Source organism: Elephantulus edwardii, unplaced genomic scaffold (assembly GCF_000299155.1).
Source record: "Elephantulus edwardii isolate Elephantulus edwardi_28Jun2011 unplaced genomic scaffold, EleEdw1.0 scaffold00063, whole genome shotgun sequence".
Taxonomy (NCBI): domain Eukaryota; kingdom Metazoa; phylum Chordata; class Mammalia; order Macroscelidea; family Macroscelididae; genus Elephantulus; species Elephantulus edwardii.
In genome coordinates, this window is record NW_006399813.1 from 8427992 (window position 1) to 8446560 (window position 18569).

At 44.6% G+C, this 18569-nt stretch overlaps 1 protein-coding gene across 1 annotated transcript in view; it reads right to left on the reverse strand.

The window, feature by feature from the left end:
• LOC102853458 (hematopoietic progenitor cell antigen CD34-like) overlaps positions 1 to 18569 on the reverse strand; it is a 167073-nt gene that overhangs the window by 23604 nt on the left and 124900 nt on the right. Inside the window, exon 2 of the mRNA XM_006888007.1 lies at positions 12301 to 12589. Within this exon, the coding sequence (XP_006888069.1) occupies positions 12301 to 12589 (289 nt within the window). The remainder of the gene's footprint in view (positions 1 to 12300; positions 12590 to 18569) is intronic.

Sequence of the window (18569 nt, forward strand, 5' to 3'; positions counted from 1 at the left end):
CTTCGTACCACTGGGCCACCAGAGTTCCCTAGGGTGACATGAAGTCAGCATCAATTCAACGACCCTTGCTTTATTTGGTTGCTATCTCTGGCCGGGCTCTGCAATGACTGGTGTCCTCTAAAAATATGTGTCATAAACCTTAACCTCTATGATTGGGGGACCCTGGTGGCCCCATGGCAAGATGCTGTGCTGCAATTCCAAAGGCTCAGGGTTTGAATTCCATCAGCTGCTCCTTGGGAGAAGGATGGAGTCTCCTCTGGAGTGATTAATGGCCTCTGACAACCTGCCAGGGGGTCAGTTAACAAATCTTAACCTCTATGCCTGTGGTTATAACATTATTTGAAAAAGAACTGTATTTATTATGCTAATGTGGGAGGACCAGTGTAGGGTGTGTCTGGAGTCAATCTCTTCAGAGATATTAAAACGCACTTAACAAGGAAGTAAACAGAGTAAAGATGGGGTAAAAGAGATGCCAAGTTACGTGGAGATTTTCAAGGATCCAGGAAGCCGAAGCTGAAGGACTTTCCTCCAAAGCCAACTGAGAGAAAACACTCTACAGAGCCAATGGTCTGAATTCAGATTTTTAGCCTCCTAATCTGTGAGAAAATAAAACTTTGTTTGTTAAAGCCAGTCCCATGTGGTATTTCTGTTACAGCAGCATTAGGAAACAAAGATCAGTTCCTTTCATGTTGTGCTCATGAAGAGACCGGTCGTGGAGAAATATTTCTAAAAACCAACACTGACCACAGATCTCTTTTTAGGCAATCTTCCCACAGACCCCATGGCATTAAATCATAAGACGCTGACCTTTTCTTATCTGAGCTTTTGGATCCCTGGCTCCATCGGGGAGTAACAGTAGCCTACTACCAGCCAGTGAGAGCTTGTCAGATTCTATGAGACAATCGATAAAATCAATTCCTTTCCATTCTTGATGGTGGAAGGAACAGCCTTTACTCCAGAGCATGATGGTACAGCTTAAAATCAAATTAAAGTCTGTGTTCTGAGGTTTACTTATCATTCCGGCCCTTTAAACAGTATCCCCTAGGTACCTTATTTAATTGCAACACACCTGTCCAGAGCTTAGAGGCTAATAAGAGGGAGCAAAGTAACAGAAAGTTAGCAGAATGAGGATTCAAACAAAAAGTAAGGTCACAAAATTCATGCAGTAAAAACCATATATTCCATTTTTAAACTAGTTGACAGAGTCAACCCAGCCCCTGGTGGCCCTGTGTGTTTGCCAGAGCAGGACAGAACTCCAGAGGGTTTTCAATGGCTGATTTCAGAAGGAGATCAGCTGACTTTTCTTCTGAGACAACTCTGGGTGGACTCGACCCTCCAGCCTTTCAGTTGCACCACCCAGGGACTCCTCACTAAGCTCCGAGCTTGTGAGGCAGTTACTGCTGTATTGCATAAAACTCTAAACAAACTTGGTTATGTGACATTTTAGCGAAAGCTGCTAAAATTAGGAAGAGGAGAGGACTATTCGAAGTAAACAATAAGAGGAACAATAGCTGAAAAGTATCAAAACCCACACGAGTCTGGAATCATTTATGGTAGGAGTAAATGGGCACACGCACCTTACATGTTAAGGATGTCACTGAATGGTATCATCACCAAATTATTTTCATGACACATCTGAGTCATGAAAGTTAGTCTTCTTTAAAAAAAATTGTTAAAGAGGCAGAGAACTAGATTAAAGAAAAATAAATTTCTCTCTGTACTTAATAGACCAAAGGTGGTTTTGTTTGTTGGTCTTTAAGGAGAGTTATAAATCCTCAGGAATCCTGAATGCCCTACTATCTGAGTAACTAAGCTCCCATATTTCAAGAGACTGATTTTTCTATACTTGGTCTTATTTCTCCCTTATTTTTAGTTTTACCTGGTGCTGTTGTGTTCCCTGAGCCTAGCCCCTCTGTGTTCTTAGATGTTATGTCCCATTGAGTTGGATCCAACCCCTAGCTGACCCTCCATGGGGTTTTCAGAGGCAGTAAATAGCCAGTGCCATTCTGCTAACCCAACTCTAGAACTTAGCTCCAGAGGAGTTCTTAGAGCGAATCCTGGGCATCTTGGGCCGTGATCGCCACACTGGGAAGCACAGCTCTGCCTCTTGTGTTGCAGGGGACATCACATGTAATAAAGCAAACGGCCAACGAAAATGAGGAAAACCCTCAATGAGACAGACTGACACCACAACAAAGAGAAAGTACAGGACCAGGTAAAATTTTGTTCTGTTATTCATCACTGTGAGCTGGAAACAAATCCACGGCCACTAACAGTGCAGCCTAGAAGGGAAGATTCAACCTTCGCACATGCGCACAGTGGATCCCAGCACTTCTCTACCACACTCTCGCCAGCAGCCTTGGGAAGTTACTGAAACCTTCTAAAACTTCACCTGCAAAATGAGGAGAGTCCCTTCCTCCTAGTTGTTCTGAGAAAGGGGATGTAAAACAGTTAGCCTATCTGGTAAATGCTCAAGAAATAGAGATTATCTGTATCATATGCCCCTTTCCTTCTGCTTCTGGGAGTGTTTAAGACACTTATCTCCACCACTCAATGGGCAACAAATCATACATGCTGTTTCCTGAGTACTGGCCTTGTCACCTCATTCAGATTATAAATTTCTTGAGTGCCGGAACCATCTCTTACACTCCTTTGTTTTAGTCTTGGCGCATGGCACAGAGTTCAGAATAAGCTCTTGGACCAAAAGGCAAATGCACTCACTGGGTGTGTTCCCACTGGCCACCTTCAGACACTGAAGTCTCCTTCTAATTCTATATCTGGGGCAGAGATTTATCAAATTAGGGAGTGCCCATGGAAAGATTACCAGAATTAAGTACATTCTAGAAGTCAAATCATGTCCTAGGGTCAAGAGGCATTTCATCTAGGTCAGATTTGTCAAATGACAACTGGGTTTTGACATATCTTGGGGATTTTTTTTTGTAAGTTGGGGAAGCCCTGTTGACACAGGGACACAGAGGTTAAAAGTACTCGGCTGCAAACAGAAAGATCAGTGGCTTTAACTCATCAGCTAATTCATGGCAGGAAGATGCGGCTGGCTGCTTCTATAAAGATCTGCAGCCTTGGAAACTCTAGGAAGTAGTTCTACTTTTTTGTTCTTTATATAGGCTTGCTGGAAGTTAGAACTGATTCAACGACAGTGGGTTAGTGAACTACGCAGCACGTAGATGGAACAAAGGCGTTAAGCACTTGAGTTATTAATTGAAAGACTGGTGAACCCACCCAGAGGCACCTTGGAAGAAGTGTGTTAATCTACTTGCAAACGATTGTTGTTGTGCTCTTGATAGGAGCTGTGGAGTTGACTACAACTCAAAGGGACCCTATGAACAAAAGATCTGAACCCTGCCCTATCCAGTGCCATCGTCATCATCTCTGATATACTCGGACTCACTGTCAGAGTTGCTGGGTCGGTCCATCTCGTGGAGGGTCTTCCTCTAATCTGATTACAGCCACTGAATCCCCTACAACACACAGCTCTGCTCTGCATACAGAGCTGGCATGAGTCAGAACTGACTCAACTGCAGCTGGTTTGGAAAGTGAGTTAAGGACCATGTTTACATTTTTTAAAGTGTTGTAAAAGAAAACAAAGTAAAGCATGCATCAGAGACCACAGAAAACTCCCAAAGACTCAAATATTTACTATCTGGCCCTTTTCAGAGGAAAGTTTGTCAATTCCTGAATTGAAAAGATGAAATGGGGGTGGGGGGGATTAAACAACTTCCTGCAAAATTCATGTCACATATTGTTAATTTTCCGAAGTCCCTGCTTCAGAGGACTGAAGAGCAATGATGTCAGCCTGGAGACTAAGATGTGCCTGATGCAGGCCATTGTCTTCGCAATTACTTGCTATGCCTCTGAAAGCTGGATGACAGAAGGAGAATTGATGCCTTTGAGCTGTGGTGCTGGAGAAGACTATTAAATATACCATAGACTGCTAGAAAAACAAACAGGTTCTACCTAGAGAGGATGAAACCAGGCTGCTCCTTGGAGGCAAGGATTCTGAAGCTTCCTCTGACATACTTTGGACATGTTGCAAGGAAGGACCAGTCCTTGGGGAGGGACATTATGCTTGGGAGGGTGGAGAGACAGAGAGAGAGAGGAAGACTCTCTATGAGGTGGATTGATTCAGTGACTGGGGTAATGGGAGTAGGTGTGTTGGAGACAGTGAGATTGGCACAGGATAGAGCAGGGTTTAGGGCTGTTGTACTTAGGGTCGCTATGAGTCATAGCCAACTCAATGGCACATAACAGCAACAACAACAACAATGATGTCAAGTACTAAGTACTAATAATGGACAACATGCTTGGAGAGGTGGAGCGCTGGCAAAACAGACAAAGGCCTTTAACCAGATGGAAGGACACAGACTGCATGTCAGAGCTTGTAAGGATGGTACAGGATAGGACAGAGTTCAGATCTGTCTCTTAGAGGGTCACTCTGGGTTGTACTTGATTCAGTGGCACCTAAACAACAACAATTATGTCAAAGGATTGTGCTCAATGGGTCAAAGGATTGTACTGTGGAGAGCAAAATAAGAGATGATTCCTTCCCTGTGGTAGGTGCCAGTGTCATTATGATAGAAATAAATCCTGGCCCTCAAAATGCTTATAATTTAGTAGGGAAAATTAGGATGGTCTTTAAAGAATGCTTTGAAGAAGCAGCAGATTAATCATAGGATAATACAAAGAACAGAATTAGACCCAATGATTAGTAGTTACAAACCAAAATCACACTCACTATTATCCATTCTAACTGTCAGTGTCCAGTGTAGAAAACAACCCTCATTAAGTTTCCAATGCTGTACTCTTTACAGGAGCGGGCTGTCTTACCTTTCTCCTGTGTGGTGGCAAGTGGATTTGAACCATGCACCTTTCAATTAGCAGCCTCACGCTTAACCCTGTAATGGAGGCAGTAGTGATTCCATGGTGATTCTTCCCTTTCATGGAAATGACCCAGGTTGAGTTCCAAGCCCAACGTATCTCATGCATAGCAACCACCTATCTTTGAGCAGCAGCTGCATATTGCAATGATGTTGAACAAATTTCAGCCGAGCTTCCAGAATGACAGACTAGGACGAAATCCTGGCTATCTGCTTCTGGAAAAACCAGTCAATGGAAACCCTGTGGATTACAATAGCTCAGCAGGCGACCAATAGGATGGTATAGGGCTAGACAGTGCTGATGCTGTTGTAATACAAAGAGAAAGAAGTCCAAAATGAAGAAGGGTTATTTTTGCAAACTGGAGTAAGCTACTTCAGTAGGTGTTCAGGAAGCCTCACCCTTCAGGGTCCCTTCTATCCTCTTCTATCTTTCGGACCTACCATGAATTTCATGTTATCATGGATGATAATAACAAAGAAAAAGGCGTTGATGCTTTCCTAAGCATCAGGCCTCTCTGCTTTCCTAAGAGGCTGCACTGAGGTGTGAGTATAAGGAAATGGAATGCGCTCAGATGACTGGCATTTGTACTGAGCCGTCTCGCAAATACTCAAAAATTGCTGTCTTGGACCCCACCTCACTTAGAGTAGAAACCCACAGTAAGTGATCCTAGGGATCCTGGGAGGCTCTGCTTTCTTCCAGTCTCATCATCTTCCAGACTACATGTCTCCCTGCTCCTTCAGCTGCACCAATTCCTATTCCTTTTTGTGCACTGATTCACCATAGGCAGCTAAACACCTTTGCTTTTATACCATCAGAGCACAAATATAGAAGTGTGTGTATGGCTGATTTTCAAGAAAAGTTTAACATGATGATAAGAGACATACTTATCAAGAGGCACTTCTGCACTGCGAAGAAGAAATCATGGCATTACCTTGAAACAGGAGATATTTCAGAACACCTAAATTCATGGTCATCAAGTCAATTACTACTCACAGGGACCACACAGGGCAGGGTGGCCAACTATGCCCTACAGGGTTTTCAAGGTTGTAATAATTAAGCAAACAGAAAGCCATATCTTTCTGCAGCAGAGAGGCTGGTGAGTTCAAACCACTGACCTTTTGGTTAGCAGCCAAGTGCTAACCATTGTGCTATAGGGGTAAGAATTCCATGTCCTCTTTGGTGCTCTAAAGAAGATAGATAGAAAATCTTTTCTCATGCAATTTGGTCTCAAAAACCCACTAGAGGGTCAGCTATGAATTGTTTCCAACTTAATGGCAGTATATTTTTTGAGACAAGAGGAAATTTCTTCTTAAATGGATTCCCCACCTCTCCACCCCCGCCCTGAATCCACTTTTGCTCCTTTCTTGCTCTGGGAACCTCTGTTTCCTTCTCTGTTCTCTTCCTGGACTCTGGATTCCAACAGTCTTCCTCGTCCCATCCAGACAAAAACTTCCACTTTGTTTTCTCATGTTCAGCAGTTCAGCCCTTGCACATCCTGAGTTTGCCCACCTAGGTTGTGGGAGCTGATGAGACCCTAAAGCATTTTCTTAGACAATAGCATCATCCCCTGGAAATGCCACTGCCTTAGAAGTTACCCTGTGTGTAGGTTTGGGTGTGGGTGTGTGCAGGCACACAGCAGGAAAGGACAGACTTCCCAGTTAAGTCAAAATCCTTTTTCCTTGGCAAAAGAAGGGAAGTGATTCATGCCCTGGTGGGCTCCAGCCTGTGGGTACTATAGTAGGCACACATTTCTATGCATCCCTAATTGACCACCTTTCCATCCTCCCAAGATGCATGCTTCCTTCTCTTGAGCATAAAGTTGGGGGCCCTGGGGAGTAAAAAGGATAGATTCTGTGTGTTTATTTCTCAGCTTAGGATGGAAGAGAATGTTCTCATTAAAAAAGTCAAAGCTAAGAAAAATGTAAAAATTCTGCCCTGGCAACTTTGAGGATTTTCTCTTCCTATTGTTAGGTGTTGCCAAGTCAGTCCAACACATCGCGGCCTCAAGAGAACAAGACACTGCCTGGCCCTGGACGATCCTCACTTCTGTTGCTATGTTTCTGACCATGGATGCAGTCTGTCTTTCAATCCATCTCACTGAGAGTCTTCGTCGTTCTTGGTTACACTCCACTTTACAAAGCATAGTATCCTTCTCCCTCCTCATAAGATAACCAAGGTACACGAGATAAACTCTCATCCTCTCTTCTAAAGAGCAGTCTGGCTGCAAATCTTCCAGCACAGATTGTTGTTGTTGTTATGTGCCGTCGAGTTGCCTGTGACTCACTCATATGTACAACAGCCCTAAACCCTGCTCTGTCCTGTGCCAATCTCACTGTCTCTGACACACTCACCATTATCCCAGTCACTGAATCAATCCACCTCATCGAGGGTCTTCCTCTCCTGTGCTGTCCCTCCACCCTCCCAAGCATGACGTCTTTCTCCAAGGACTAGTCTCTCCTTGCAACAAGTCTAAAGTATGTCAGATGAAACTGCAGAATCCTTGTCTCCAAGGAGCAGCCTGGGTTAAGCCTCTCCAGGATGAACCTGTTCGTTTTCTTTGCAGTTCATGGTACCCTTAATACTCTTCTCCAGCACCACAGCTCAAAGGCATCAATTCTCCTTCTATCCTCCCTAGTCATTGTCCAACTCTCTGATGCATAACAAGTGATTGCAAAGACCATGGCCTGTATAAGACGCACCTTAGTCTCCAGAGAGACACCACTGCTCTTCAGCACTTTGGAGAGGTCCCTAACAGCAGACTTTCCCATGGCAATGCGCCTTTTAATTTCCTGGCTGCTGGTGCCAAGACTGTTGACTATGGAGCCAAGCAAACTGAAGCTGTGAACAATCTCAATCTCTTCACCATCCATCCTGAAGCTGCTAATTGATCCAGTGGTGAGAATCTTTGTCTTCTTGACATTGAGCCTCAATCCATATTGGAGGCATCAGGTCCTTCTCAGTTTCAGCAAGCAGGGTTGTGTCATCTGCATAACGCAGATTGTTGATGATTCTTCCTCCAATCCTCACACCACACTTACCCTCATAGAGCCCAGCCTCCCAGATAATCTGTTCTGCCTAAAGATTGAAAAGGTATGGAGATAGGACACCTCCCCGGCATACACCCTTCCCAATTTTGAACCATGCAGTGTTTCCTTGCTCTGTTAAGATGACTGCCTCCTAGTCCAAGTATAGGTTACATTGTTAATATTTGTTTTGGCAGTGTCCGCAGCACATTTAATGTTCTTCACCAATACCACCATAATTAAAATGCATCAATTCTTTCTCAGTCTACGTCATTCGACTGTCCAGCTTTTACATGTACAGGAGGCAATATAAAATACCATGGCTTCAGTCAGGCCTCTTAGTTCTCGAAGAGACAACTTGAAGGGAAAAAAACAAAAGGAAAGTAACAACTTTACTTTTTTAATATTTTATAAAAGACTTTAGCAACCAATTTGCCCAATTTAATACACGGTCTGATTTCCTGACTATTGCTTCCACAGACATTGATCGTGGATACAAGAAAAATTAATTCCTAGACAAATTCAATCCTTTCTCCATTTATCATGATGCTGTTTATCGATCCAGTTGTGAGGATTTGTGTTTGTGTTAGGTGTAATCCATATACTGAAGGCTGTAGTCTCTGATCTTTATCAAGAAATCATTAATGAGTCTTCTTCCAATCCTGATGTTGCATTCTTCATATCTCATAGATTCCAGGATTATTTACTCAGGGTAAGTACGGTGAAAAGATACAATCCTGATACACACTTTTTCGAAATTTAAACCACATGGTTCCCCAAGTTCTATTCTTTGTTAATGTGCTGGTTTTCACATGAGTACAGGTAAGTGTTCTGAGATTCTCATTCTTTGCAACGTTATTAAGAATTTGTTATGATTACATTGTTAAATGTCTTTGCGTAGTCCATAAAACACAGGCAAACATTGTTCCGGTATTCTGTATTTTTAACCAATATCCATTTGACATCAACAATGATTTTCCTCGTTCAAAGTCCTTCTCTGAATCGGATTTTCATTTCTCCCAGTTCCCTGTCAGTGTATTTTCATTATCTTCAGCAAGATTTTATTTGTGTGTGATGTTAATGTTATTTTCATCATTTTTTACATTCCAGTGGATCGTCTTTCTCTGTGATGGGCAGTGGATCTCTTGCAGTCAATCAACCAGATAGTTGTCTTCCAAATTTCTGGTTATAGATGAGTGAGTACTTTCAGCATTGCATCTGTTTGTGGAAACATTTCAACTGGTATTCGGTCAATTCCTGGAGCTTTTCGTCCATCAATGTCTTCTGTACCACTTGGATTTCTTCCTTCAATACCACTGGTTCTTGATCATATGCTACCTACTGATGCAGCTGAATAACTACTATTTTTTAATTTTGTTTAGTGATTCTATTTATTCTTTCTATCTTCTTATTCATGCTTCCTGCTTTGTTCAGCCAGTGAATTTGTCACTATTACTGATGGAGGTTTGATTTTTCTCTTGGAAGGCGGTTAGCTGGCTGGCTTGTTTTTTTCTCATACCACCACATTTTTAGCTCTGAATCTCCAGACTCTAATTAAACCAACCCAAGTCAATAAGAGAGAGGCAGAGGCCAAGTATCTTGAGGGGAGATCTGGCTAACAATCTAACCTTGCAAGGCAGCACAGGTCCTCCAGCCCAGGATATAAAGGAAGTCTGGCAATGGTAAGAAGTGGAATCTGTTCTTTTAATTTGTTTTTGTGGGACTCAGTGTCTGGGTTTATCTGCTGTACTTTGGAACTTCTTGCTCTGAGTTTTTGGAGATAGACTTGGAGAAGGAAGGAGAGGTGGACAAGTGATTTAGGGGCCCAGGAGGTGGGGCCAGAGGGATAAGCAGCAGAGGTCTTGGACCCCTGTGTGTTTATTAGTCAAACAGGAATGCTGCTGAGGAAATGCATTTTCAACAGGCTGTGCCAGCTGGGTTGGCCCTACAAGGGGGGAAGCACTGGGGACCACTGAATTAGTCAGCAGTCCCACAGGCTGCTGCTTCTCAGTCTCCATGTGGCTGTGATTCAAGGGTGGAGTCCTCTCCCCTCTGGAAAAGAGCTGATAAAATTCTTTTCCCTTTTCTTTCTCCCCACTTACATGTAGCCCCAGACAGGATATGGGTGTGGGGTCAACAGGCACGAAGGACCCAAAGGAAGAAGAGGAATGTGAAGGGGTGTGGCCAGAGGAGGGGAGGTTGTTGTGAGGGGGCGAGGAAAAGCCAGGCCGCCCAGGACTTGGAGGAAGGAGGTATCATGAGCCTGGCAAACCAGGCCTCCTAATTACCTGAAAGCTTTCCATGAGGCAAGCAGTATAGGGGTGCAGCCTGGTGGCAGTCCCCACTTCAAGCCTGACTCTGGTCTGGAATCCAACCACCCCCCACAAAGAAACCCCACTCTTGGTTGACTGATATGTTCATGCCTGTTCCACCTTTTCATAGGAATAGAGAAAAAAAAGACCTCGCCAAAATAATGTGCTTTGTGAACCAAAGTGATGATGGGAGAAACAGAACGCTTCTGCCCTAAATTTCACAACAATGATAGCACAAATTTTCTGAAAAGTTTCCTTTATTGGTATCTCAAAGTCCAGTCACTCATGTATTTTGCCCACAATGTGTTCCAGGGCACAAAACAACTCCCAATACTCAACAAAAAGTCCTAGAACTTCTTGGGGCATAAAGTTATGAAGTGGTCCAAGCCGCTGGGCTGGGTCGGGAATGGAGCCAATGTTCCACTTTTCACCGCTTAACCTGAGACACTGAAATTCTCGGACTCTCCACCCAAAATCTTATGGAGATGGAGTTGCTGCTAACAACCCCTCCATCACATCTCTGCAGACCAAAGCGAGAGGGACACTACAGTTGAGGGAGTAAGAAAAAGGTGGGCCTCCCTTTGACTAGGACCAGATTATCACAAACTGTGTAGCTAAAGCAGAAGGGAGCATCCAATCAGAATCAGAGCCTCCAGCCAACTCACTCCTGATATCAGAGTCCAGGAAAGACCCCATTCCAGGGCTTCAACACCTCAGCGGCAGCTGTCCTTTTGCCTCAAGGCCCCAGGGCTGCCAAACAGGTCCACCCGGAGACTCTTTCTGAGCTGCCTCCTGCCCAGGGCTAGCTTTGTCCAAAAAGGGTGGTTCCAAAGGCGGGGCAGCAGCTCAGGCTCGAGCAGAGGCCTCCTCGGTTGGGCCTGGGGCCACTCTCTTGGGGCCATGGTGGGTGATCATTAAGGTACAGTGAGGTAGGGCACTGAGAAGACCAGAAGTGGAAGCAAAATCTTCAGCAAAAGTGATGCTTTACAATGTTTAAATCCACCTAAGTGCAGGTGATCAACGCCCTGGCGACACAGTGGCTGCGCTCTTGGCTGTTAGTTAACCTAAAGAAATATGGCTAGAACCTCCCACCCACTCTATAAGAGAAAAGGTCTGCTTTCCTAAACAAAATTCTGTTTGGGAAACCCAAAATTCAGTCTGGGTAAGTTCTACTGTGTCCTGTGGGGTCAATGAGCCCACTCCACCACACCTAACAAGATCAGATAATTTGAAACAGAAAACGCTATTCTCACATACAAAGCCACTAAAAAAACTAACCGAGTATCTTTTTTTTTTATCAAGAGCAGAGTGGAGGTGCTGTTCTGACCAGTCCATGTGCTTTAGATGTCGGGGCGGGGGCGCGGGGGGGGGGGGGAAGAAAACCCCAAAGTGTAACAAGTTGGAGTTCAGGGGAGGGGCTGGATGTGAGTCGGGTGCGAGATGGAGACTTGGCCCAGAACTCCATTACCTTCGCGCCTGTAGGTGTGGGCGTCCAAAGGAGGAGTTGTACTTACACAGCTTTCCGACAGTAAATGCAGGGATTTTTCTTGTACTGCCCTTTCATAACCTAGATCAGTCATGCCTTTGCTCCAGGTTCAGCCTCCCCTGTTCTGGGGGCCATCCGCACCTGGGCTCCTTCCCCACCACCCTCCAGGCGCCGCTCTGTGATCCCTCACCAGCAGGAAAACTTTCCTATTCCCCCTCTCCAGCTCTGTGCTCCGCACCTTTGGCAACTCAATGAGACACTGGCATCTCCAAACCGCTTGTTTTGGACACAGTTCAAAATAAGTCTATTGTCCGTCCCTAGGAAGTCTAAGGCGCGCAGGCCGGTTTGTACCACCGTGCTTGATTCACACCCACCCGCGTGGTGGGCTCCCTTCCCTTCGCACTCCCACCAACTCCCAGGTGAGATGCTGGCCGGCTGGGCTGGAATTAAGCAACCTGGAGCAGCCGTGCGCGACTGTGGGCATGCTGGGGTCCCTGTCCCTCATCTCTGGGCACTCGACCTCCCACGGATGCCTCGACCTTCCTGGACGCCCCGCCGCACCGCGCACGCGGTCTATACTCACATAGCAAACTCAGCAGGCAGAGCGCGGTCCAGCCCCGCGGCAGCCCGGGCCCCGCGCGCGCGCCCTTGCGGACCAGCATCCTTCCCGCGCCGCTCCCCAAGCAGATGCCCCGAGCCGAAGACACTGCTCGGCCAGGCCGGGACGCGCTCCTCCCGCCCCCTCCGGCGGGGGTGTAAGATTCTTGCTTTTTCCCCTCCCCTCCCTCCTCAGTCTTGGCAGGGCCGGCCCCCTCCTTGGCTGCCACTAACGTGAGCTTAGTCTCAAAGGCGGAGGACTTTTCGGAGGGAGCCTGGGATTGTGGAGGCCAAAAAAGGTGGGGGTTTGCGCGGCCCCAAGACGCCTGCTCTGCTTTTATAGAGGGCCTGATCTTACTCCTTCAAGCTGCTCAGGCCTAACTTCCACTTAACTTTTAACCCCTTTGTGTCAGATTTTGTAAGAAGCCAAGGCAGGGAGGGGCACATTTCCTCTGATTTTTTTTTTCTCCTCTCCTTTCCTTTTTACCCCCTTCCACTTTTAAAAAACTTAAACCATGGGCAATTTTGCAGAAGGAATTTATACCATGAGGGCCCGAGTTTACAAGCTGAGCATTTTGCTAATCAGGTAAAAACCACTTGTCCAATCTGACACATTTAATGATAGTCGTAGCAGATATTGCGCTGCATGTTAACGAAGCATAAAGAGTGAATACGACACATAAATGACTGTAATTACTCATTTTAGCCGTCCAAGCCATCATTCCAGACTCTTCCCTTCTTTACCCCTTGCAAGATTTCTCTGTAATATGCTAGTTTGAGGGGGTTTTCCTTTGATGGTCCCTATCTTTTCTCATAATTTAATGTTAACTGTCACCATCATCATTAAATACATAAAGACAAAGGACTCTGCTGGCACCTGAGGTGCCTTCTTTCCAATCACTCCCCTTTTCTCTGTTCCTGTCTTGGGCGCATGTGGAGGCTTCACCTTGTTCTCTCACAAGAAAAAGGCTTTGTTTGACAAGTGGTGATGCATGTGTATCAGAGTGAAGTTGCACATCATGGGGTGTTCATGGCTGAGTTTTTGGATATAGGTTGGCTAATCTTTCCTCTAGGTGAACTCAGACCTCTAGTCTTAGGAGTTTACCATCTCCACCACCCAGGCACTCTTCTTTGGTGTCACCCTACACTAAATGATAAGCACTTAAGCTCCAATTTCTCACCAGTTTTTCTGAATCCTAAGGAGGAGCCACAGAGGCATGCGTGTAAGGAGTTGGGCTGCTGACTATAAGGTTAGGAGTTTGAATGCACTGTGTCAAATGTGATAATGGTCACCCATGGTGGACAATGTTTGGTGGAGCTCCCCAATTAAAACAAGCTTGGAAGCAGGAGTGGCATCCACTTCCGTAAATAGCTTGCCTCCGGAAACCCTATGGACCTGGAGAAAGGACGAAAGTTATACAAGCGCTCAGGTCTTTCATTCACAGGGTCCCTATGAGTTGCCTACGACTTAACGGCACTTAACAACAACAGCATATGCTTCTCAGGAGAAAGATGGACAGCCTTCTCCAATAAAGATGGAAAACTGGCGGGAGTCACTCTGAGGAGGTCGTGAGGGCAATGGGTTGGTATTTGTCTCCTTTGTTTGTTTGTTTTTGCTCTGAATACAGATGAACTAGAACTGCAGAAACTCTAAGTCAGCCCAAGCACACACTGGGGACATAAGGGCCAAAGAAGGGAAGATCAAAGCTGGATCGAAATGGCACCAGGGAGGGGATAAAATAAGGCACAGCCTGGGTTCTGTTGTAAGAATCTGAGTAGAAGCAGAGATTAGAAGGCATTCAGTCCAATCTCTTCTGTGTTATCTGTGCCCCTAGCCAGTAAGGGCAGAAAGGACAGTAAGACTAGCACCTCCCTCTTTCTGATTTATTTCTCTGCAGATGCCCTAATATTAGGAAAGTGGTTAATATGCATGTGCTCATCTCACACCAACTAGAAATTTGGAAAGCTCAGGAGAAGGGCGTTCAGATCTCAAAAACAACAACAAAACTCCCTATTGCCTAACTTTCCTTTAAATAAGGATCAAAACTTCATCACATCATAAAACCAAAGGCTCACAGTGCAAATCTGATTAAGCACAATGGTGTGGTACGAATCTGTCTCAAAGTAAATGATTTTTTTACTTTTTAAAAAAAATTTACATCTATAAATGATGATTCAAATCTGAATACATAGTGAGCTGGTGACAGAAAATGGGCTGCAAAACACACTCTGTAATCCCCAGGACACAACTAACAGGCAAAGAGTCCTCTGACCCCCATCTCCATTTTCCCCAACTCCCTTATATTTGACTGTTGGATCTACTTCAGGTGTTCAAGGCTAAGTCAGAAGCACCACATAGGTTTCCAGACCCTGCTAGATAGGACATAAAAACCAATTTTGCCCACTTGGGTCTTCTTTCAGTACCAGAAGTGTCTTTGAATTATTTAAAATGCAGCTGATAGCTTCTGGCTGAACCCTAGGAATGAATGTTTCTCTAAAATCTGATTTTCTTAACTACCTTTGGACACAAAAGAAAAAGAGTCATTTTGTGTGGATGAATTTTGTGTAGTGTGGTCTACACAGAGTCAGGATCGATGGGGAGGTCCAGGAATCTGCATGTTTTAATTAATACTTCCCACAGTTTTTATGTGCACTCAAATTTAAGAAGCCCTCTATGGACAGATGATATACGAGGTGTTGTGTATTAAAATGTGTTCTCAAAATATGTATTGGTGCCCTGGCCTTTGTACCGATGAATGTGATCCTATTTGGAAATGATCTTGTGTTGTATTAATGAGGTCATAATGGCCTGGGATAGGTCCTAAACCTTGTCACTTTTGAGTTTTAAAAAGAGGAAAGACACATATAAGGGAAGATGCGGCAGGTGATGATCCATTTGCAGGCAAAGAAACATCTGAGAGATAACTGTTGTACACTCACATGATGGAAGAATACGCAACACTCAGGAACAACAATTTCGAAAATCACTGTATAACTTGAGAGAGACTGGAGGGCATTATGCTGAGTGAACAAACTCTGTTTTATAAGGACAAATACTGCATACGAACATTATTGTAAAAATAAAAAGATAACTAGTATAATGTCTATGGGGGCCCACGGGGAAGGCATGGGAGTAGGTGATGGTGGGCAGGGGGGGAAATCATGGAGTCATACAATTTGATGGGTGGAGGGAGGGTTAAAAGAAATGGGAAAGATCCGGTGGGGATCTGAAAAGACAGGGTAATGACTGGCATCGTTCAATGGTGATTAATTTTATGAAACACAATGCATAGGAATGATTATAAAGAAACAATGTGAATGAAGCATAGTGTGAAACACAATATATATGTATATTGTATACAAACCAATAGAAAATAAGATTTTTGTAAATTTTCTAGCAGACATCAGAAACAAAGTGATAGACTCACAGAAAGACTCAACATAGTTTGGACCCTGATTTACACTCTCAGCTTCTAGAATTGTAGGCAGAATGGGGTTTAATTCTTTAAAGCCACGTATTTGTGGTATTTCTGTGGAAGCAGCACCAGGGAACTAAAATACTAGGTATGTGCTACGTAGTGTCTTTGAGTGGCCCAGACAAACAGTATACATGCCTACAACCCAAAAGGTGTTGTTAGTTCAACTCTGACCCAATGGAGTGTGGAAGAAAGAAAGTCCTGGTGACCTAGTTCTGAAACATCAACCACTGAAAACGCTGTGGTAGCTTTCATATTGCTGTAAGGCTAGAACTATTTCATCATTCTTTCAAATCTCAGCAAAGTCACGAATGATGGGCAGGATATGGCAGAACTTCCAAAGTAAGATAAGCTAAGAGGAAAGTTTTGATAACCTCATTCCAAAAATTTTAAAAACCCTCAAACATATTGCCATTGAGTTGGAACCAATTCTTTGCTGGCCCTTCAGTGGCATTCCCAGATGGTAAATTCCTTGGAAGGTACACTGTCCATCTTTCTTCTGCAGAGCCACTGGTGGATCCAAATCACCGGAAAGCTGTGCTCTTTGGGTCAGAATCACAATTCCCAAAGAATGAAAACACCAGAACTCCTTGCTCCCGGCATAGTGGGTAGAAGCCATGTTTCTCTGGAAGTCTGAATCCAACAGTGGCTTCTCTGGAACTAAAAACGGACACTCTCCTCCTGTAAGATTTACAGCCTCAGAAACCGTTGGAACCGTGTAAGTCACAGTAGAGAATTACAGGGAAATCCTTGAAGATGAGGCTCCTGGGTTGGACGACACTGAAAATACATAGTGGCCAAAGCCCATTGTGAAGATAACATAAGGCCAAGCAACATTTCATCCTATTGAACACGGGCTTGTCCTAAGTCAGGGTAGGCTTGACAGCAGCTAAAACAAACCATGTCATGCTCATACTTACCATACAAGTCCCCCACCCAACACCATCACCCCCAAATGCAAATAAAAATGGAGACTCATCCTCTGTGGAATATGACTTTGTTGCAACCCATTTTTTACTTTGAAAACATATTAGTAATTTGTTTTTATAATCCAGATGTTTTTGCATCTGAGAGTCGAGTTACACAGTTTACCAATTGACATAGTGAACTCTTGGAAGGCCTTCAACAAGGCTTTTGTTAATTTTTTGCTTGTCTAGCTTTTGTACTTTGGAACCAACACGATTTTCCTACTCGTTGCTGTGGGTGTTTGAAGCTCTTGGGCAGGGCCTTTGCTCTGGCAGAGAAATTTCTAGAGGTAGTGGTGTTCAGATTCTGGAGGAGGGAATTGAGAACCTGAGGTCAAGTTGTTCTCCCCTTTCAATTTCCCTCCAGTACTTCCTCGTGGCAAACTTAACCAGAACTCCACTGACATGCAAGATGGAGAAATATGCCGTGCAGACTCCGACCACCAGGGTTGTGTGGAAAGCTACCCTGACTGCAGTGGTAGCCTGTCAGTGCACTTAACCAGGGAGCACCAGGAAGTCCCACATGTACCAGAATAGACCTGTGCTCCGTACAGGTTTTCAGCAATTGACTTTTCAGAAGGAGATGCCAGGTCATTTTTTCTGCTCCACATCTCAGTGGACTCAAACCTCTAACCTTCTGATGAGCAACCCAGTGTGTTAATTGTTTGCATCTACAGCAGGCTGTTCTTGGGGTCAGAGAACAGAAAGGCTTACAGAGAAAACAATATTGATGCAAAGACATGAGTTACTGAATCCATTAAAAATGTTGTCAGAGGCGATCCATCACACAGGAGAAGATTGCTCATCTTTCTCCCACAGAGCAGCTGGTAGATTTGAACTGCCTATTTTTAGATTAGGAGCAAAATTCCCTATCCCCTAGCCCACCAGAATGCCCTATAATGAGAAGGAAGAGGGAAAGATGAGAAGGCTAGAACACGTTGAACAATGTGCAAATGGGCAGAATCTTGTCCTATTAGAATTTTGTTTTATTCAGTGTTAATAGATTCCTTCCTTTTGTGTGTGTTTTTCCCCTCTCCCTCTTCTTCCCTTCCTTGACCTTCTCTTTCCCACCTCAACTCTCTAGGCTGATAGTGTATTTATGAAGACCAGAACTAGGGCTGAATGAAGAGATGAATAGGGGCTCTGGTGCAGTAGTTTATAGGGAGTTGCTTGAGAACCCAAAAGCTGTGCCTCTCTAGAGGTTCAAATCTCTCAGTGGCTCCAAAGGAAAGGGATGAGCAATCTCCTCTTGTTCGATTTATAACCTTGGACACCCAATGGAAGATCACTATGGGTTCAGTTCCAACCTGAAGGCAGTGACAATTTTGTTTATCTGTAACGTGTTTACTGCCATTTGTACCACCAGGGACTCCTACACACAAATTATGTTGTCAGCTACTGCACAGTCAGCCCCATCTCACGGGACTCCATGGTCAGTGGGCTCATACTTCTGTGTTTCATTGTCACTTTTCACAGGCTGACTTTATGCGGCCGACTGCCAGGCCTTTCTTCTAGTCCATCTTAGTCTGGAAACTCTGCTGAAACTTGCTGAGCATCGTAGCAACATGAAGTTCTCTGCGGACAGGTAGGTGGTGGCTGAGTTTGAGGTTTTTTTACCAAGAGCTAAACCTCAATCTCCTGCATCCCAGGAAGTCCCAGTGCTGTCAACTCTATTTCAACTCCTAGCAACCCTCCAGAGGGTTTCCCAGGTTGTAAATTGTATCAGGAGGAGACTGCTCATCTTTCTCCCTTGGGGCAGCTGGTGGATTCAAACCGTCCACCTTGTAGTAAGCAGTGCAACAAGATAAACACTA